Raw genomic sequence first — 22,069 nt, 5'->3', positions numbered from 1 at the left:
GTAAAATAGCATTCTAAATCAGGCATGTCAAACTCACGACGTCACGTGACAAGCCACGATGTATCGGGATTTTTCCCCATTGCCAGAAATGGGGTGGGTGTGGTTTCAGCGTGATGCATCTGGCCCGTGGGCTGGCAGTTTGACATGTCTGTTCTAAATGGTAAAAACTAATGGCAATAATGAATTCAAGAAGGTCATGGTCTTGGTTGTCTAACATTCTTTGAAATGATTAAATCTCAAACATCCAGATCAAGGAACTAACAGTTCCTCTTGTGTGATACTAGAAAGAGAGAGAACGATCTGAATTGACATAATTTATAGTTTAATTATCAGTGACTTCCATGGTTAAATATGCAGTTGATTTGAAGAAGAAAAAAATTCCTGTTGGTAACACACTTTTGTTTCCTTTACACTAGGGTCCTTTGAACAATGAATCTTCCAATCAGAGTTTGTGCAGTGTGGGATCCCTGAGTGACAAGGAACTGGAGGTAATTAAAGTGATAATTTTCAAATAATCCTCATAGATGAGTTTAGCCCAGAATTTCAGCCACTAAGTGATGTGGTTGTTAAGCAGGTCCCGCTACATGACCAGACCCAATTTTATGACTACTATGTGCTTATTGAACAAATCACTGTAGACATTTAAGCATACTTTTGGAATCATTAAATGAATCGCACAGTCTTTAAGTAAATCTGGCTTCTCCAATTGACTTTGCTTGTCAGAAGCCAGCTGAGAAGGTTACAGATTTTGATCTTGTAAGCACAAGATGCTGCATCTGTTGAAAATGTGAACCAGTTGCTAAGTGCCTAATTTGTGATCATATGACCACAAGGCAATGTAACAGTTGTAACTCACCTTTTCCAAGGCTGTTCTAATTTTAAACAATCATAAATGGAGGACTGCATATATTGCAGCTAATGTTGACCAAAAAGCTTTAATTTAATCTTTCACAATAAAAGAGGTGCTTAACTCAGTGCTATTACAGCAACTTAACTAAATAATTTTCACTAATCAGTAAATGGTTTTTTTTTTAGCATAGTATTCCATAATTACATCTAAAAATATAAAAAAGGAGAAATGTAACCTGTTTTGAAAGTTAAAATACCCGTGGAGGAGTTGTTGATAACCATATTTCTTTTTTTAAAAAGTTGTGACCTTAAAGTCTTGGATATTTGTAGAAAATCATGTGGGATTTTTTTCACTCTTTTAAGACTCCTGAAAAAAAACAGAATGATCAGCGCAATAGGAAAAGGAAAGGTGAACCATTTGAAACCAGTCAAAGTAAGACTTTTATTTAGGATCTCTAAAAAATTGATGGCTTTCTGCAGATATATACAGAACATATGCAACAATTTTCTAATATATCATGAAATTATTATGATATTAGATAATAAAATTATAAAATATATACTATATTTTATTTTGGAACATTTCTTGGGAAAGTTATATTAAAATGGGCTATATTGCAAATGGTATATTGAAAAATGTTACTTTAAATTGTAATTGATAGTTAAGTAAATGTGTCTTTTCTGCTATAATACATTCATAAAGCACAACCAGAAGCTCTGAACTTTAAGTTGTATTCAGCAGCATTTGCATATTTCTCTGATCTGCCATTGTTGCTCTTGTGTTGAATTGTTTCTTTAATGTCTTCCTCATATGTGCATGATTATTTTTCTTTCCTCCCCTTTTCACTGACCAGTTTTGCATAAGTACACATTTTTTCTTACATATGTCCTTTTTTAAAATAATTTCTTTTACTATTCCTTTTAGTATTCTTCTAGGAAGAGGCTAAGGGAAACTAAGAGGAAATTTTGTTTCAGTTTATCTATTGGGAGCTATTTTTGGTTGCATATGTTTCTTGCGGTTTATCCATATATGCTGATTTATATCTCAAAATGAAAATTTCAGTAAAAAAATTAAAGTATTATAGTATTTTCAAATTATTTAATTTAATATAACTTATGGTAATGCTGTTTGTTTTTCTTTCCAGACAAAATTACTCCCAGGGGACATAAAATTAGTGACTACTTTGAGGTAAGCCCATTTTGCAACTTATGTCAAAGAACTTTTTCTGTGTGTGTACCGTATTTTCCGGCGTATAAGACGACTGGGCATATAAGACGACCCCCCAACTTTTGAGATGATTTTCAGTCTTATAAGCCGGAAAATCGCAGGGCAGGCTGGCGGGAGCCGGCAGGGCAGTCGTGCGCGCGTGTGCAGGACTGCCCTGCGGGCTCCCGCCAGACGCTCTTCCCTCTTGAGGCAGCATCGCTCCCTGGCTCCTAAGGAGTCCTCGGGGATGCTGCCTCAAGAGGGAAGAGCGTCGGACGGGTGCCGGCAGGGAAGTCTTGCGAGGGTTTGCGAGACAAACAGCAGCTGCCGACACGAATCATTTCCTGATGAAGACAGAACAAACCCCCGAAGCGGCAACAATGGGCGCTTCTCTTGAAACGACCATAATACAACGGCCAATACCAAGTATGCGCGGGGGGAGGAGAGATAAAGAACAGAAGCCGAGCGTTTGTCTAGAGCTTAAAGCTTCTTAGGAAAAGAGGGGAGAGCCTCTCGCTGAGGACACGACGGCAGCGCCCTCTCACCTTCCAGCGTACAGGCATGACTCTTCGCCTGCCTGGAACTAGACGTGGACAGCGAAAACGTGAAAGTCTTCTAAGGGGAGAGAAAAGAAGGCGGTTGCGGTGGAAGCAGAGAAGGATGCAACAACTGTAAACAGGCGTTTCCTTGACAAAAAGCCCCACGGCCTACTAGGCTCCTGCCTTCGGGCGCCTGCGCGAGAAGTCACCAATCAGAGCCTGCACGCGCGTTTGCCTTCAACGCCCCTCTGACTCTTCCCTTTCCAACTGCCGGCGGGCTTACTTGAGCAGGAGCGCTTTCTTTGCTAGCGGGGGAAGAGTAGTCGCGCGTCCGAGGGGAGAGGGAGGGAGGGGTTAATGTTGCTCTCTTCCCTCTTGGAGAGATCTCTATAATCGTTGAATTCCTCCTTTGGGTGCTTGTAACTGCTGTAGGATAAGGTGGGTTTATGTTTATACGCAGATTCATGTCCAAATAAACCATTGGTGAATGGGATGACCTTTCAATACTTACCCCTCCCCCCCAAACAGATTGTTGAAATAAAATGAGGCAGAGACGAGCATCACTCCGGGTGTGTAATTAATACCGCTTCCCTTCCACGTTGCTTAGCCTTAATTCATGAAGCAAAGGAGGATTTGGAGAATTGGAAAGGAGGACGAATGGGGGCAATGCAGGACAGTTGAGGCAGCATCCCCGAGGACTCCTTAGGAGCCAGGGAGCGATGCTGCCTCAAGAGGGAAAAGCCTCGGGCGGGAGCCGGCAGGGCAGTCCTGCACACACGCGCACTCCCCAGCTGCTAAGGAGCAGCCGGGGAGTGCGCACGTGCACAGGACTGCCCTGCCGACTCCCGCCAGGCGCTGATTTTCCGGCGTATAAGACGACTGGGCGTATAAGACGACCCCCCAACTTTTGAGGTGATTTTCATGGGTTAAAAAGTCGTCTTATACGCCGGAAAATACAGTATATATATATATATGAATTAGTTTAAGAAACAGCCTCCAAACTCTATGTGTACTCTTCAGTGGTAGGCCCTTGAAAATATATGATTAAGTTTTCCAGGCAATTTGTCTTGATTACTTTCTTAATTCCTTCACAGACATAATTTGGTTTTACTTCTACGTTTGACCTGCTGTAAAGAACATTCCTGTAGTAACTTATTTTTTCTTTTGTCTCCTCCCTTGTTTTAGTTTGCTGGTGGAAGTGGTCCAGGAACAAGCCCTGGCAGAAGTGTGCCACCAGTAGCGCGATCTTCACCACAACATTCCTTATCTAATCCTTTACCTGTAAGTACTTAACAGGATAGAGTCATATCCTGAGAATTTTCCGAGCACATTTATAGATCTGTTAATATGTATATGTGATAGAAACAGTGCAGATCTTCTAGGATTATATAGTAGAATCTCTGCCTTCCTTTCCTGTCCTTCTGTGTTAATTCTCAGCTGTATAATTGTCTTTATAATCCAATTCTGACTAGGGCTTAATTAAGATCTATTTCACGTAATTAAGTCATATAGTACAAGTGTGAGTAAATGTTGCTAAAGCTGCAATCTGATACTGACAACTCCATATGTTGGTTTGCTGTAAATGGACTCGTGTTAAAAAGGAATTAAGGTTCACCATAAAGGAAAATAAATGCCTGTGAAGTTGACTTTTGGTAGACTTATCCTTCTGTCTCCACTATTATGAAATATATGTATTTTGCCTTTCTTAAAAAGATTAATCTTGGAAGTTTGACTAGCAAGTTTTTTCATAACTTATTCAAAGAAATGAACATTCATTATCTCATTTTAGGCAAAATGTTTTAACGTGTAGGTATATAGTACAGAAGTATATTTGCAAAAATATTCTATCCTGTTTATGCATGCTCATAGTTGACAGCTGAAGTTTCATATTGCAGCTACCCTTTGTGCTTATTGTTGGTTTTTTGCAATGATTTCCTACATGTGCCTTTTGAGCAGAAGGTGCCATTGGCACATTTTTCTCAATATTCTGTTTAAACACAGGTTTGTTTTTCTCAGAGTCCAGGATGCCCTTTACTAAGCCTACTACCATAAGAAAAGAAATGAGGTGATGGTATTTGAGGATGCTTGTGTAAACATTTTTTTTATCTAAATCCATTGTCATATGGTCTTCATCAAGACCTGAGAGAAAGAACTCTGGAGTCCAGTAAATGATCCTAAGGATAGAGGCAGTGGAGCTTAAGAGTATTTGTTTGCTGTTCGTGTGTGTGCCTGCCTGCTGTCTTTGGCTTCTATTACTACAAGGAAGCAAAAAGTATAAGGATATTTAAAAAATCAGTTTGCTATTGTGGAGAAAAATTGGCCAATTTGAGCTTCTGAAGAAAAGATATAATAAAAATCCAATGAATACATTCTGGAGGGAAGATTTTAATGAAATATATAAGAGTATAGTGCATTAGAGTCAATAGGAATATTTAACCTTTTACTATCTGGAAGGGGAGGAGCATCACTTTATTTTTTAAAAAGCAAGATCTCTGTGGCTATAAGACCAGGTGGTAATACCATGAGAAAGAGCAAAGACTCTCCCCCAGTGTCCAGTTTATTGGGCCATCTGTGGCATTAGTGAACTTATTTTTTTACCTTGTTTTGTTTTAATATAACAAAATCACACAACCAGCAATAGACTGTTAATTTTTGTTGATTCTTGGAGCTTCAGAAATGAAGAATGAAGCATTCAGAAGGTATCACATGAACCTAGGCTTCTGCTTCTCAAGCATGCATTTCTAATATAATAGAAAAAACACTGATCATTTCATTTTGTTAAGAAAAATGTGGAGAGTACTCTAAAAGTTGCCTTTTTTAGATGTACCGTATCTTTTTCCCTGAAATTTTTTTTTACTATCTTTGTGTCCAAGCTGCTGCATGGCTCAGCTTTATAACTGTTTCCACATAGCCTTTTTTAATGATTATTTTCTTTAATGTATTACAGCGGCGAATGGAGCAACCACTTTATGGAGTAGACAGCATTACAGCCAAGGAAGTGCCAGAGGAGCTTTCTGCTCTCCCAACACTGGTATCAACAATGATAGCAAAACAACGGCTAGAGGGCGAGCAGCTGGCGCAGAGGGGTACAAGCCTCTGTTTTCCATTTCCTTCGGTGAGCAAGGCCTAATGACCAAACTCAAGGGTTGGAATGGGACAACTTGCCACAGCTAGTTTGCTATGGCCAATTTGCCACAGCCAATTCACCATGGACAATTCCACCATGGACCACTTACTACAGGCAACTTGCTACGGGGCAATTTAATATTTCTATTTAATTATTTAAAATAAATAACAAAATATTTAAATTTTTGCCATTCACATTTCATTCTGTCCCTTATTTTGCATCCTTTCTTTAATGATTGTATTCTGCCATTTCTTTGATATTTGTGTAACTCTTGTCCCGAGTTGCCCTGCGGCAAGTTGGCCATGGCGGGTTGTCCTGCAATGAGTTGGCTGTAGTGAGTTTGCCACGGCAAATTGTCATAGACCTCTCAAGGGGGGCTGAAAGGATCAGGTATGGTTAGACAGTATGTAATTTCCACTGCTGCAGTAGAATCTATTTTGTTTCTTTTTCTTAAAATTCTGGTACTTGATTGCTGCAGTTTATAACAGTATAATGGCAAATAATATTAATAATCCCTCTACACAGAATTATTTTGGAATTATCCTTTATTTAAGTACTTATTTTTTTGATAAACATATATTTCTTTCTTCTGCAGTGATCATTTCTTATCTCCTGCATATTCCTGCATTTGCATAGTTTCCATGCTTACATGATGATGAAACATTACTTCAAAGGCTCAAAACCTAAATTTCCCAATATATGAAAATTATTACTTCCTATTTTGTAGGAATTTTAGATGTTGGAAGTAATAATAAACTACAGTGTAGTTATTATAAAAATTGTTTCTGTAAAAATGAGTGTTAATTTGGAGCTATTCAACTTTATTTAGAAGTCAACTATTATCTCGAAAAGTTTATTCCTCATCAATCATTCAGTTACTTCTTTTCTCCAATGCTTTTTCAAATTCTGTCTTCATATATATTCAAGAGGAAGGGACTTTCATCTGCAAGAACAAAATTAATTTTAGAGGTTACTATTCAAGCCATTGTCACAGAAGCCAGCATTCAAACTTTAAAAAAAGATCCTTTCACAAAAATTATTTGAACTGTTTTAGTGAAAATGTTAATGTAGATTACATTATTTGTGTGAGCAGAAAAACTTGAACTTTAAGACGAGCGTGATAATCCAGGATGAATCATGTCTACACAGAAGTTTAAAAAATTATTCCTGATCTCTCTTATCGGATTATCTTTTAAGTATAGAACTAGGAAAAAAATGAGTATGCAACTTGCTGCTTCTTAAGGTTGATCACGTACAGATAGTTAGCTTAAAGATTTTTCTTTCAAATAACAGTGGGGAAGAATGTATTTTGTAAAATACTGTACGTATAATTTACATGCTACATCTCTTCTTATTACAGACCCAGCAAGGTAGTCCCTCATCTGCAGTTTCAGGAAACACAGAGCATTCCTGCTGCTCTCAAAAACAGATTTCCGTCCAGTACAAACAGACACAGGTACAAGACTAATGAATAACACAGTGCAAAGTTATATCTGATTAGAATCAAATATATTGTCCATTTGACAAATAAATAGAAATATATTCTTGTTTCTCTTTAGATCATGTAAATCTTTCACCTTTTACTAGAAAAAGAAATGGAAACTTAAGATGTAAGGACATAATACAGTCAGAAAAAATTTCAAACTTACTCAATTGTGATTATTCCGTCTAAGAACGTTTTAGCTTTAAAGGCTGTCTTGAAGTAAAATAGTCTCTATTGGACAACATATTCCAGAATAATTTTACTTTTGTTCCTGCTCAACCTTTGAATTGCTAACTTACCGGTATGCTTTAATCAGCAGCTTCTCCCCTTTGAATGATTAACATCTTTTGTTTTGCTTTATCAATGAAAACGTTTGTTTTTTCTAGTTTGTAAAATGGATATTCTGTTCATATTTTGGCTAAAGATTTACTCATCTTTAATATACTTAGTATATTTCTACTTAACTTAGGTTTCTCAGTTCTTTAAAGGATTCATTTGCCTGGATCAGGACAATATTGGAAAATCTTTCTTTTAAAATTTGTGCCATCTAGGAAGTTCCTTGCTTTCATTTTTGCTGTTGATTACAATTATAACTTTAAATATAAATTCATGCAAGCCCCATCATAGCCTTATATAGCTGAGGATATGCAAGGAACATTTTTCAGTCAGAGGACAATGTGTTTTAGGAAACCTAGTTTACCATTTTCAGAATATTTAAAAATCACCTGTTTTTATAAGTGAAAGCCAAACAATATTATATATTGTTTGCAGTTTTTTGCCTTTTCCCAAGGCTAGAACTTCTATTAAACTTTGTTGTTGCTCTGCTTTGTTTCTTTAGATCTTTCATTTGTTTGTTATGCTATGTTATATATGTTATATTATGCTATTTTTGTCTCAAAATTTTATCAGCTTGCCAAGTTTTCAAGGGTTACTGTTTTATTTGTAAACTTGTAAACTTCCCAAAGCCATGCAAGTATGATGGGCAATATAAAAATTTCATAAATAAAATATTATGAACCTATAGTAGGTTTTTGGAGAATCTTAGTCTTCAAGGTGGTTATGCTTTTATTGCAAAATATTCCTATGCAATATGAGCCTTATCTAATCCAAAGTGCTCTTACATAAAATGCATAGGGAAAATCAAAACCATGTTCACAGACAAATTGTAGACACTGTCGTAGTTCCATTGATTTTGAAGCTTCTGTAGCATCCCTCTTATGGATTGCAGCTTCTGGGAGAATTCCCTTTATTTCACAAGTGTGTGTGAGTTTGTGGAAATCAAGAACATAGTACTTGTATGGCCTGGTTATCTGTTTTCCTTGGTTCCTTCAATATTGAAATAGTTTTCCCAGATTTGTTATTCATTCAGTAATTGGAGCAAAGCAGCATAGAAATACCATAAATAAATATGGGAAAAATCAAGCCGTTTCTTTAAAGTAGACCAGAAAAGGCTTAAAAAAAGTTGAGAAATCCAGGCTTAGTTATATTTTTAATCCGATTTTGCTTAATAATAATCTTCCTGACTAATTGTAAGACATTCCAATCTTTGATTATGTTACTTTACACAACAGAAATATTTGCTACTTTTTGTGTTCATAACACATTTGATTACTTTGTAAATTATTTCTTAAGAACACTTCTTTTCCCTCTCAAGTCTGATCTTACGATGGAGAAATTATCTGCATTAGAAAACAGTAAGAACTCTGATCTGGAGAAAAAAGAAGGCAGAATAGATGATTTATTAAGGGTAAGTAGTTGTAATTCTGCATCCTATATTCAAATTTCAAGCCATAGAATATATCTTAATACATAGGTAAGAAGTTAAGGGTATTATTTAATAGTTATGGAAATGGAAATGGGCTGTCATGGAGAAAATCTAAGCAATCACTAAGGTTTGACATTGACTAGATGACATATAATCAGTTACATGAAAAGCCCTTGATAAGAAGGAAATTTTATCCTCTCTTGGTAAATATATATATTTAGATTTACTCAAGAACTTTACAATACTCAAACAACCTCCTTTTTATACTTCCTCTACAAAGTATTTTTTAATTTGAACATCTAGAAGGATTGTCAGTAATTTACTGCATAAAAAAATACTAAAATAGCCTGTGACACTTAATAAAAAATGTCATTAAATGGATTGTATTCTGATAACTCTTGTAATAATTAGTTTTAACTTGCAAAACATTTTCCTTAAACACAATCAAATCCTAATATATAAATTTCTTACAATTGAACAATTATTTTTAATGAAACAGTAATTCTATGTGTTCCAAATAGTTGAGCAATCTGAATTTTTGCTATTGTCTTCTGTATATTCCTGAATACCATATAGAGCATTTTAACTTCAGTTTAGTAGTTTCAGGTAGAACATGTAAGAAAAGTCAGTTTTTCAACTGCTTTTCTGTGTGGGAAAATTCCCACAACTATCAAACAAATTGATTGGAATAGTTTGGGGCTCTTACAGAATTCAGAACCGGGGTTTTTTCATTATTTGTAAATATTGCCTTAATTTCCATCATTTCTATATTCCTCTCCCTCACCCCAATATGCAGACGTTCTGTCCTAGAGAAATTAGGGCAGAAAGAATATCTCAAGGGGGGACACATTTTCTCTTCCAAGCTATTTCTTTCCTCAAGTTGAGAGAAATTTATCTTTCAACAAAGAATACTCCATATGGCTAGCTTTAATCTTAGGGTAGAAAACAACACAGTGCCAGTGGTAACCTGCAAGATGTTTTCTCATTCCTTGTCCCCATTATAGGAAAGGAAGGCATTAGATTATATAGCATGCAAAAGTGATCCATTTGAAGTATTGGTTAGCTTAGAAAGATGTGCGGAATCATCCATTTCTGAAAGAAACTAATAAAACTTTCTGAATCCTCTCCTCTTAATTATCTTTTCTTAACATTTTTCTCATACGGTACTGTTACACTGCAGTTGCCAAGGACTAGGAAAAGATGGGAAATTTCAGATCTCTGGATTCCTATACACATCCAATTTCCTTGCATGCCCTTCCCAGAAACATCTGTGTATTTTTTTAAAAGCAGAATGGCCTCAACTGTTAAACCAACACAAATGTTATTTGCTTTTTTCCTTCATTTATGGCCCAAAATGTTTATTCCTCTTGTGACCTCAAACAGATTCAGAAAGCATTAAAATCTGGGTATTTTCATTCTAGGAGAAATCAAGCATAGACATTTAAAAAAAATCTTAACAAACTAAATTACTTCCTGGGTATGATGCCAGGCAGCCAATGAACAATTGGACAAGCTCTTAGTGCTTATATGGCTGTGGTTTAGTTCAGCCAAGTTTAGTTCAGAGAAGTGACTCAAAAAAAGATTTTCATGGCTTCTTCCTAAAATTCTGTTAGTGACTTCAGAACAATTTTACTCAATCTTATAATCCAAAAAATATCTCAAATATTTTCAAATTAAAATTCCTTAAAGCCATTCAGTAATTTTTTGCCATTAAAATGATGATATGGGCAAAATTTATACAATGAAAACAACTATACCGAGGACAAGACAGATATAAATAAACAATATCAAGTAAGTTTATACATTGTCCTGATCCAGTATCTCTGAAAAAATTCAGATCACTAAGATCATTCTGAAGTCTAACAGGCCAAGGTCACATTGACCTTGATGCAGGATAGTATTTCAAAGGGCGGGTATGGCATCAGAATGGAAATGCTCAAATCATTCTGATCCAAAATAATTAAAGCAATCATGAACTCTCAGATCTGTAGTACCATCATCCTTCGAAAATAAAGTAGCATCATCCTTTGAAAATATTTTCTAATATCTATGGATCATCAGAAGGATATGTTTACATTCTTGTACAATAAGGACACCTTTGCTACACTTTTACTATAAACATCACTAATTGAGTCAGACATACCTTTGTTATTTACTCATCCACATATTTTCTCAGGATGGAGGAAACATTTCTATGTGTTTGGACTGCATTGCACTCGGGCAACATCAGAACATAAATGCCTTTTTTCTTTCAGATATCCTTTGCCTACTTAAAAAATAATGGGGGTGATTGCAGAACTGAAGGGGACCTCTAGTTGCTTCATATTTCTGTAATATTTGGGAGTTGTCAATAGATCCAGTTTAGTTCTACGTATTCTGATCAGAAGGGGGGATAGAGGTCGTTAAATGGAGCCTGGAGATCTTAGACTTTTCTCTTTTGAGCATAATAGTGTTTTGACAGCCATAGACTGTTGGTCCATCAAGCATCCTTTAATAGTTGATAATTTAGCAGAGAAAAGGAACTAGATTGCAGATCGGCGTAGTAGGATGTCTGCTTAATAATTCAAATAACAAGTAAGCCTTTATAACTTTCCCACAAATGGTATACCAGTTTGGACAGCCTATGTTAAACCTTTTTGGAACCAGGAGACACATCAAAACGTTAACTTTCATGTCAGTTTTATATATTTATTTCTGCAATTTTAATGCTTCAGTCTTAAAAGAATCGAGCAGTTATATTATTACTGTGGAAGAAGAATGACAAAGAAAGCATTCTTAGCTGACCTGGAAATTGATCTTGTTTTTTTATTGTTTCTCCAGTGTTGCTAATAATGGTTTCTAAATGTAAGTTGTCTGATTTCTAAAAGAAATAATAATGCTGGGTTGAGTGGCTGCACATTGATTCTCCAGTCCAGGAGGATCCAGGATGGTTCCTCCATCTGGAGAGGCAGTGACAAAATGGACGTTTCTTTCTTGCTCTAGGAGATATGAATTCCCCTCCTTGAGATTCAAACAATTGAAGTAAATGGTAAATCCAAATTTATTGTATGCATGACAATACTTTTTGTTGTATTTTGTAACTGTGAGAGCTTTAATTTTTTTCTCCTTATCTGTGAGAGATAATTGTAACTAATATGGGATAATTTTTGTTTTGTTCACCTGCTTGATATTTTATTTTCAGGCAAATTGTGACTTAAGACGACAGATAGATGAACATCAAAAAATGCTTGAGAAATACAAAGAACGGTTAAATAGGTGTGTAACAATGAGCAAGAAGCTACTTGTAGAAAAGGTGAGTTATAACCAGCACAACTTGTTTTGAAGTTATATCCCCATAACCTGCATAATTAGGTTTCAGATAATAACTGTAGAAGCAGTAGTAGTGGTAATAATAATAATATACCACATAGTTGCATCATCAAATGTTTGGAGTCAACTGGTATTAATAAAAACATTAGAATGTTGAAAAAATAAGCAATAGAACAGAGGTGTCAAACTCAATTACATTGAGGGCCACATCAGCATTATGATTGGCCTCAAAGGGCCAGTTGCTGACCCCTTCTCTCCCTTAGGCTTGCCCCACCAACATCTCCCCATCACCTCTCCCTCCTCTTTCCCACCAAACCCCTTCCTTTTCTATCCTCTTATCTCCTCCCCCATGCATTCACTCACTGCCCGGCTGGCCTTTTCACACAGTGCTTATCAGCTAGAGCTGTGTGCACTGATTCTGGAGTCCCCACCAAGCCCTGCAGCTCTAGCTGACTCTTCCCCCAAAGACTGTGTGTGGCTGCCGGCCACTCCAAAGGCCACCCAAAGACCTGATCAGCTGGAGCTGCACATGCTGATCCCAGGGCCTCAGCAGAGCCCCAGCAACACTGCAGCTGCATCTGACTCCCCAGGCCTCTCTGGCACTGCCACCCTTCAGCTCACATACAGACCCTATATACTCAATCACCTTCTCCTTCTAGTTGTTTGTGGGCCAGATCTAAACACATCACAGGCTGGATCTGATCTGTGGGCCTTGAGCTTGACTTGTCTGCTGGTAAATATTTAATGGTTAAATACGTGTGTAACAATGAGCAACTGTGACTGTTGTAAATATGCACTAATTGTTGAGTGGCCAAATCGTGATCACATGATCATGTGAACGCTGCAATGATTGCAGCTTCAAGGACCAGTCATAAGTCTCTTCAGTTCCTTCATAATTCTAACAAATGATCGATAAGCAAAGAGCAGTTGTATATCTTTTACATAAAAATCTAAAATTGACAGACATTCGAGAATCAACTTTGTTTTATCAACTTTGTTGTTCAGAATTACATTCTTAAGATGGATGACCTTTCAAAGCATTTAAATAAATAAATAGAGATACTTTGCAAAATCATTCAGATACTTTACTTTTTTCTTTTCAGTCGAAACAGGAAAAGATGGCTTGCCGAGATAAGAGTATGCAGGATCGGTTGCGATTAGGTCACTTTGCCACAGTCCGGCATGGGGCATCTTACACGGAGCAATGGACAGATGGCTATGCTTTCCAAAATTTAATCAAGTATGTATTTTTCTATCATTTTGCCTTTTCCAGAAGCAGAAAAGATTACTGATGATTTAGTTGGGTTTTTTTTATATTAATCCATACATAACTTACAAGGTTTGTGGCTATTCTCTTTTAAATAAAAGTTTGCATGAAGTCAGGAAAGGTACCATTTACTGAAACAAAAATAACTCCATAATATTTGTAAAACAGCAAATGCAACAACAATCTTAGAAATACAGGATAAGCATGCTTCTACTGCTAGTAAGTAATGCTTGCCTATCATATATAATTAGGAAAATCGTAGTGCCAGGAAAAGGACAACTGGAGTTGGCAGGTCAAGAGTTGAACAAGCCCGCGTCATATCTTCATCAGTGCCTTAACTTCAACAATATGGATATTTATTTGACCATAGCAAGTGCATATAGGAACCTTATTCATATCACTGTCATAAATTTCACCACTGTTTACTATATGTCTTTGAATGTTATCATTTTTTGAAATAACATAGGAAATATGTAGATTAAAGTTGTTTTTTATAAATATTTTATTAAATTTGTAGGGGTTAGGGTTGAGGTTAGGATTAGGGTTGGGTTTTTTTTAAATAACATTCTTAATATTTAGCAAACAGCATATTGTCTGGATTCATGTATTTAAAAACAGTAAGTAAGTTAATTTCTATATTATATTAATTAATTGCTTAATAATCTTAATAATATATATTCAATGTTACATAGTACATATCATGTTTCTTTCTCTCTAACTCGCTTTTCTAGCCATTGGTAAAAATTATCCCAAGTTCTAAAGTACACTGAGTCTTCTTTCTCTTATCTTTAATGTCAATCTGTCCATATCTGCATAATCTAAAATTTTCTTAATTAGTTCTTCAGTTGGTAAGTTTTCATTTTTCCAATATTGGGCAAATACAATTCTTGCTGCAGTTAATAATGTAAAATTAGATATATAGAATCTTTCTCGTAGTTTCCTCCTATTGTGCCTAACAGAAACAGTTCTGGCTTGAATTCTATATTTTTTAGTCATTTTTTCCATCCATATGTGTATTTTTGATCAAAATCTTTTAGCTTTAGGGCATGTCCACCAGATATGATAATAAGTACCTGGTTTTAGTTTACCTTTCCAACACTTTTTGATGTATTTTTTGATGTATTTTTGAATATTTTCGCTAATCTTACTGCTGTTAGATGCCATCTGTAAAACATTTTATATAAGTTTTCTTTGTAAGTCACCACTTTTATTAATTTAGCATTTCTTTCCCATAATCTTTGCCAGTATTTAATTCTAAGTTCTTTGCCCCTGTTATCATTGCTTCTTTTACTTGTTCCTCTTCCATCTTTAAATTAACAAATATTCATAGAGTTTCTTAATCAATTTTTCATGTGTTTTTAGCAGTATCTGGTCAAATTCTGTCTGTTCTTTATAATATCCCATTGTTTTAGCATCTTTTTCATATCTTGTTTGAATTAGCAAGTATGGCCACCACCTTGTTCTTGTAAATCTTGTCTGTCTTTCAATTTCCCTTCATTGTCCAAAATATCTTTATAGGTCACAACTTTCTCATAATTGATTAAATTTGGGTAAGCAAATGCTTCCATTGTTGAAAGCCATCCAGGTATTTTAATAAAAAAATTGCTTTTATTTTTTCCCATTCTAAAAGAAGTGCATTTCTTATAAAGTGGTTTTGAAAGTATCTATGTTTTATTCTTCCCATACCACAGAAAGGCATGCCATCCAAGTTGTAGGTCATGCGCCTCTAGGTATAATAGTCTTTTATCTCTCAGCATTATCTACTCTATTAGCCATGTTAATATAGTTGCTTAATAGTATAGTGTCCAGTCCAGCAGCCCAAGTCCTCCATTTTCTTTCGCTTCTTGTAGCATTTTCAGTCTAATTCTAGCTTTTTTTCTTGCCAGATAAATTTCAGTATTGTTGTATTTAGTTCATCAAAAAAGGTTTTTCCCAATCTTATAGGTATTGTTCGAAATAAAAAAGAGTATTTTTGGTAAGATATTCATTTTCACTGTTGCTATTCTCCCCAGCATTGAAAGTTATAAATTTTTCCGCTTTTCCAGATCCAATTTTATTTGTTTTAACAATCTTACATAGTTGTTTTCTTTTATTGTTGAACATCTTGCTGTTAAATAGATTAAAATTTTAAGGTTGCCATTACATGTATTAGTGTGATAATTGATGAGTATGACTTTTTACTATCTAAAATATGTAAAAATAATTTTTAAACTTTCATTCTATAACTGCAAAACCCAGGTCTTATTTTGTAAATAAAGGCACATTTTTATGCAGGATTCCTTTGTTCTTAAGCAGACTAGAGGGAACATTTCCTTCTCAAAGATTGTAACCCATGGTAAACATGAGACAATGGATGTTTGGTGTTTGGGGACATAGGACTAAATCCAGATTTATTTACACAGTTGAGTGCAAAAAATTCAGGTATCCCTGACCAAATTTAGGACTAGAAACTGATGAAAATCTGCATGATTAATATAAATCTCTTTCTAAAGATTTGCTTTTGCACATACTTCGCTATGTGTAATTGTGTACAGATTTTAAATATGAAAAAAATAAAGCAGCTGCAAAAAAATTGGCTATTTTTCCAGTTAGTATTTTGTAACACCACCTTTGGTAAAAATAACAGCTTCCAAAAATTTCCTATACCCAGTTAAGAATTTTTCTAGACTTAATTTCGGATTTTTCCTCCTATTCTTCCTTGCAGAACTCTTCTAGTTCAACAATATGATAAGCAAATATTTTGTTGGGCTGATGGAATTATTTTGTTTCCCTAATCCTCAAATACCTTATATCTTAAAAAGGGGAAAAAAACAACTAGGCTTCTTATCATGCATAAAATAACTGATTTCTTATCTGGTGTGCAAGACAGAAAAGAAATACAAAGGTACATATACCTGTCTGACCCTGAACTCAGCAACTGATAACAAGGCTAAAAAAAAAATTTTTTTTCCACAGAGGAGATTAAAGCAGTTGTCGTGCCCCTAAAAATTAGCCTCTTCATTTGAAAAATGTCTGCAACTATGAATACTTCTTAAATTTAAAACCAAGGTGATTATTTGTTAGAAACTGGATTTACCGTTTATTCTGTTGCTTGATAATAGTCAGTTACGTTTCCAAAGCCCAAGCTTCTAAATATTTGGTCTTCTAAAGACTGGCAGATTACCAGAAATGCACTGTTTGGATGTGGCTAACTAAGGATGTAGAAGATCAACCCCCTTATGTGGGATATATTATTTTATGTTCTCTAATTATGTCCGTGTTATACTTCTATTTAGGCAGCAAGAAAGGATAAATTCCCAAAGGGAAGAAATAGAAAGGCAACGGAAATTGTTAGCAAAACGAAAACCACCTGGCATGGGCCAGGCTCCTCCAGCTACCAATGAGCAAAAGCAGCGCAAAAACAAAACCAATGGAGCAGAAAACGAGACGTAGGTGGCACAAACATTTCAGAATCCTTTCTGGGGCTGTCATATGGAAGGAACTTCCTAGGTTTTACCCAAGTAGGCCTCCCCAGATTCTGTGTTTGTGATAAAGTTTCTCTCCACAATTATATTGGTTTTTGTAGACTGATGGTCATATTTGACATGTGAGTGGCAGGCCTAGGTCTACTTTCAAAAAAGTAATCAGGCTTGGAACAAAAAGTTAGTGGACTCATTTCAATTAGTTAAATTGATGGGGCTAATTTATTAATCCTTGTTATTGTGAATGTAATGATTTCATCCGATAGACTTTGTTGGTAACTTTTAGTGGACTCTGAGGGTTGCCAATGGCATCTGAATATATTCCTCTGTGTAAGTTACCTTTCTTGGTGTAAGGCATTTCTAATTTTTGAACCACTTATTTTATACATGTACAGGTTAACATTAGCAGAATATCATGAACAAGAGGAAATATTCAAACTCCGACTAGGCCATCTTAAAAAGGTAAAAAGATACGTTATAACTTCAAGTACGCATTGAATTATGTTTTTGACTTCCTATTTGTTCTAGTCCAGACATGTCAAACACAAGGCCCGGGGGCCGGATGCGGCCTGCAAAGTGGTTTCATGTGGCCCGCGAAGCCATCCTGGAAACAGTGAGGGAACAGCCCCCACTGCCTTGGCCCTGGCCCAGAGACCCTCCTTCTGCCAGAGACCCTCAGATCTGTCCCACTCCTGCCCAGGCCCCCATAGGCACCCTTGATGCGAACAATGTAGAGCTGGCCACGCCCACCCAGTAGGCCATACGCACACTAGCCACGCCCACTCAGTAGGCCACGCCCACCCTGGCCATACTCGCCCGGCCCCTTGAAGGCAACCGCAATGCTGATGCGGCCCTCAATGAAATTGAGTTTGACACCTCTGTTCTAGTCCTTAGTTATTTCTTTATTGATTTATGTTTGTTTATTCTGTTTAAGAGGATAGGCCCTTCTATGAAATTCTCTGTCTCAAACTTTATAGCTATCTGTTTCTAAACACCAGAAATACTAGCTCTTCTACAAATGGTTTTCAAAAAATTTAGGAAGTAGTTTACACAGAGCTATGTTTGTGAGTCTACTTTAGCACAATATGAAGAAGTACAATATGAAGAATTTTGGAAGATTCTTTAATGCATAAGGTCATTTTATAAGGAATATTGGCAGACTCTTAGCTCTCACTGCATGCTTGCATGAACCAAAACTTTATTCTAAAGCAATAAATAATATACGCATTGCTAAATAATATTAATGATGGGTATTTTTAACAGAATAATAGAGTTGGAAGGGACCCTGGAGGTCTTCTAGTCTATTCTGCTGCTGAAGCAGGAAACCTTTTGCCATTTCAGACAAATGATTGTCCAGTCTCTTCTTAAAAACCTCCAGTGTTGGAGCGTCCACAACTTCTGGAAGCAAGTCGTTCCACAGATTAATTGTTCTAACTTTTTTTTTAGGGAGAATTGCCATTATTGATTCTCTATTTTTAGGAACTTCAATCATTGAAAAACCATTTTAAAATCACAAATCAGCTGCTTTACTCAGTAACTAAAGAAGAAAAAAACTGCCTATTTTCTTGTTCTTTTTTCAATGTTACAATTTTAGCCCAGTATCAGGAAACATAAGATTTTCCTGTTTCTCTGACCACTTTATTTGTGTTTTGTTCACAGAAGACTAATCTGCTAAATCTACTTGGCTGTAGTAAAGTATCTGGGGATTTTTAGAAGATGGCAAATATAGGTAGATATGGTAGAGGCATGCAGACAAAATACAGACATCTTATAATGTTAGCTCACCCATTATAACTAAATACAGGAAATTTTAACAAGTGAAAGTACCTTTTTTTAGAAAATGGATTATTTAAATAGTTTTGAATGGAGATTTATCAAAGTTAAGAATAGAATGAACTATCAGTTATTACTAATCTTGATGGCTGTTTTATTACCTTTGGAAACACAGTCATTGTTTCTTAGAAAACTGATAGAGTTCTTGAATTTTTGAGCCTACTTTTTTATAATTATGTAAAAAAAAGTATGTTTTGTGATACCGGTAAATTAAGAAAAATTAGAGAGATCTTCTATAAAAGAAAATGGAAAAAGAAGAAAGAAACAATGCATTTCTTCCATTTATAATATCAGAACAAAAAATCTATTACCAGAAATGTTCTCTGTTCTTTTGCAAGCTTACACAAGGAGTTAGGAAATAATATGTTATTCCTTGCAACATTGCAGCAAATAATAAAGAAGGGAGTGAGCATTAGCGAAAGGATCTCTCCAAACCTTGGTAAGAACAGACAAGATTTGCAAGTGAAAATATAAGAGGTGTCAAAATAGCTCAGAGCCATGCAAAATTCAATACTTCCTTCCAAAAAAATTCCTGTCATCTAAACAGTTCAAACACTTTTCAAGCAAGACATTTGGTTCACAATATTTCTGTCTATGGATAATAAGCATATTGTAAGAAGTTTTAGCCAGTAATTTGCAGGGTGCTGTCAAGTCCAATGTTTAGATATTTTTTATAAAGACACTCTCAATGTCTTTTCATTTACTTTTTACATATCATGACATCTTTCTCTGATTGAGGAATACTGTATAAAGGAAAAGCTTTCTGCAAAGATCCCTATCAGGCAAATTTGGTTTTAAATCCTCAGTACAGCAGTTTATAGTACAGTAAAGTGATCTTCCTCTTTGTGCAGGAAGAAGCTGAGATTCAAGCGGAATTAGAGCGATTAGAACGGGTTAGAAATCTGCATATCAGGGAATTGAAAAGGATACATAATGAAGATAATTCACAGTGAGTATTGGCCATAAGAGAGGAGCAAATTACAACCTTGTGAAAGATGAGCAGCTTGCTAAAATACACTAGAAATGTTTGCTTGGAATTAACTTTGCTTATAATTAATATTTATTAAATACTATTTTACTCCTAGCTATTTGGATAGAATATCCTTCCAAGCAACAATGTAAACAAGAAAACATAAAGATAATACAGGCAAAAATGTGTTTGTGGTGGGCAGTGCAAGACTGTCAGCTGCGTTTCAACAAATCTAGCTTTGCCTATGAAATAGATTGCCAGTTCACTTGCATCCTCAAACCATTCAACTCATAGACAAAGAGCTTTTCATTTGTCAAATAACCTATCTTTTTAGATGATTTGCTTAAGACCATGTTCAAACCATTATATGGATAAAGTCTCCTGTTCTCTCTGCATTAGGTTTAAAGACCATCCAACACTAAATGATAGGTATTTGTTGTTACATCTCCTAGGCAGAGGAGGATTTAGTGAAGTATATAAGGTAAGTTAGATCATCTTTCTATTTTGTTTGTTTGGTGTAGAATAGACATGTCAAACACAAGGCCTCTGGGCCGGATGTGGCCCGACATGTGGTTCCATCTGGCCCGGGGACCTGCTCTGAAAAGAGCGAAGAACTGGCCCGCTGCACCTTGGCCCAGCCCAGGCCGACTGGGCGCTGATCTACAACCTGATTGCATCCATCAAAGCCAGAACGTGCTCAGCGTTAAATCCAGGGCTTTTTTTCTCATAGAACGCTCAGATCGGCGTTCCGGCACCTTTTTATTTTTATTTTTATTTTATTTTTTTGGCAAAAAAAGCTTTTGCACAAGCTGTGCTGCTATTGGCTTAAGGCTAAGCCTATTGCAGGCTTTGCTCTTTTATGACTCATGGACTTCAACTCCCAGAATTCCTGAGTCAGCTGTGCTATTGGCATTTGGAAGCCAATAGGAATTGCTGCTGAGCTTGCCAAAAGACCTGGCAGGCAAATGTTGCAAGCGAAGGCAGGAAGTTTGCACTCCTCCCTGCTCCCCAACTACACCATCTCAACTAGGTAAGTAGGATATTATTTACAAATAGGATATCCAAGTATGACTCAAGGAAATTTTCCCTGCATGGAGGGAGTAGTGGTTTGTTTCACTTTGTTTTACTTTTCAAATTGCTGTAGGGAAGAAATGATGATTAGAAAAAAGGCAGAAGTTATTTTTATTAGAAAGAATTCATTTATCCCATGCTAGATCTTTGGGAGCTTAATACCACCAGCACAGAACATTTGCTTTTCTGAAATTTTATTCAAATTGAATTCCTGATAGGGGCATTTGAAAAAAAAAAGGTATTTAATAAATTTATATGCTGACTATCTCACCAGCATGACTCTGAAGTCAAGGAGAGGGCTTGCAACTTCTGTTTGTAGTTATCCACGTTTCTGCACACTGGGATAATCGGCCATTGTACAAATACAGAGCCTACCATGCTTTTATATTTATATGGAACAGATACATTACCTGAGATTTTTGGAATGTGTAAAAAATTTGAACCAGCCCAGAAACTCATTTCCATTGTTTGTGTATATAGAAAGTTAACCCTGAAATAGATTTGGAAAGAGCAAGGACTTTGATTAAATGGAAATGTTGCTAAGCATAGAACTGTTAAGTTAATTTGCAGCTGTTTCTGCTGTTTTCTTTTTATGTGCTTATGATTTTACATCACATTTTAAAATCAGCCAAATTGAATAGGAATAAGATTGTGACTGAAAGAATACTAATTCTGAAATATAGTAAATATCTTTAACAAATAACGTTAAATTTAGCTTTAGTGTAATTTGCTTGTTTACTATAGCTAAAACTGGAAATTATATTTCTAAAGCATTAGTTTGGATCATTGGAAAGAAAAAAAAGGTTTAATATTTATGATTTAAAAATATAAATATGTGAGAAACATGTTTTTAAAGACCTTTGCAGCTTGTTCTCATATATACCCTACCACAGGGGTGTCAAACTCGATTTCATTGAGGGCCACATCAGCATTGCGGTTGTCCTTAGGGGTCCGGGTGGGTGTGGCCCAGGTGGGCGTGGCCTACTGGGTGGGCGTGGCTAGAGTGTGTATGGCCTACTGGGTGGGCATGGCCAGCTCTACATCGTTCGCATCAAGCGTGCCTATGGGGGCCTGGGCAGGAGTGGGACAGATCTGAGGGTCTGGCAGAAGGAGGGTCTCTGGGCCAAGGCCAAGGCAGTGGGGGCCGTTCCCTCACTGTTTCCAGGATGGCTTCGCGGGCCACATGAA

At 36.1% G+C, this 22,069-nt stretch overlaps 1 protein-coding gene across 4 annotated transcripts in view; it reads left to right on the top strand.

Annotated features, from left to right (window-relative positions):
* LOC310649703 (serine/threonine-protein kinase tousled-like 2) overlaps positions 1–22,069 on the top strand; it is a 56,173-nt gene that overhangs the window by 7,468 nt on the left and 26,636 nt on the right. For all 4 annotated transcript variants that reach the window (XM_083378381.1, XM_083378384.1, XM_083378383.1 and 1 more), the window contains exons 3-15: positions 417–488; positions 1,213–1,282; positions 1,995–2,038; positions 3,781–3,876; positions 5,543–5,710; positions 7,083–7,178; positions 8,860–8,952; positions 12,152–12,262; positions 13,383–13,519; positions 16,822–16,974; positions 17,403–17,469; positions 19,692–19,789; positions 20,210–20,291. In XM_083378381.1, the coding sequence (XP_083234507.1) occupies positions 417–488; positions 1,213–1,282; positions 1,995–2,038; positions 3,781–3,876; positions 5,543–5,710; positions 7,083–7,178; positions 8,860–8,952; positions 12,152–12,262; positions 13,383–13,519; positions 16,822–16,974; positions 17,403–17,469; positions 19,692–19,789; positions 20,210–20,291 (1,287 nt within the window). The remainder of the gene's footprint in view (positions 1–416; positions 489–1,212; positions 1,283–1,994; positions 2,039–3,780; positions 3,877–5,542; positions 5,711–7,082; positions 7,179–8,859; positions 8,953–12,151; positions 12,263–13,382; positions 13,520–16,821; positions 16,975–17,402; positions 17,470–19,691; positions 19,790–20,209; positions 20,292–22,069) is intronic.

This window comes from Vipera ursinii, assembly GCF_947247035.1.
Source record: "Vipera ursinii genome assembly, chromosome: Z".
Classification (NCBI taxonomy): domain Eukaryota; kingdom Metazoa; phylum Chordata; class Lepidosauria; order Squamata; family Viperidae; genus Vipera; species Vipera ursinii.
This window is presented reverse-complemented; position numbering and strand designations above follow the sequence as displayed.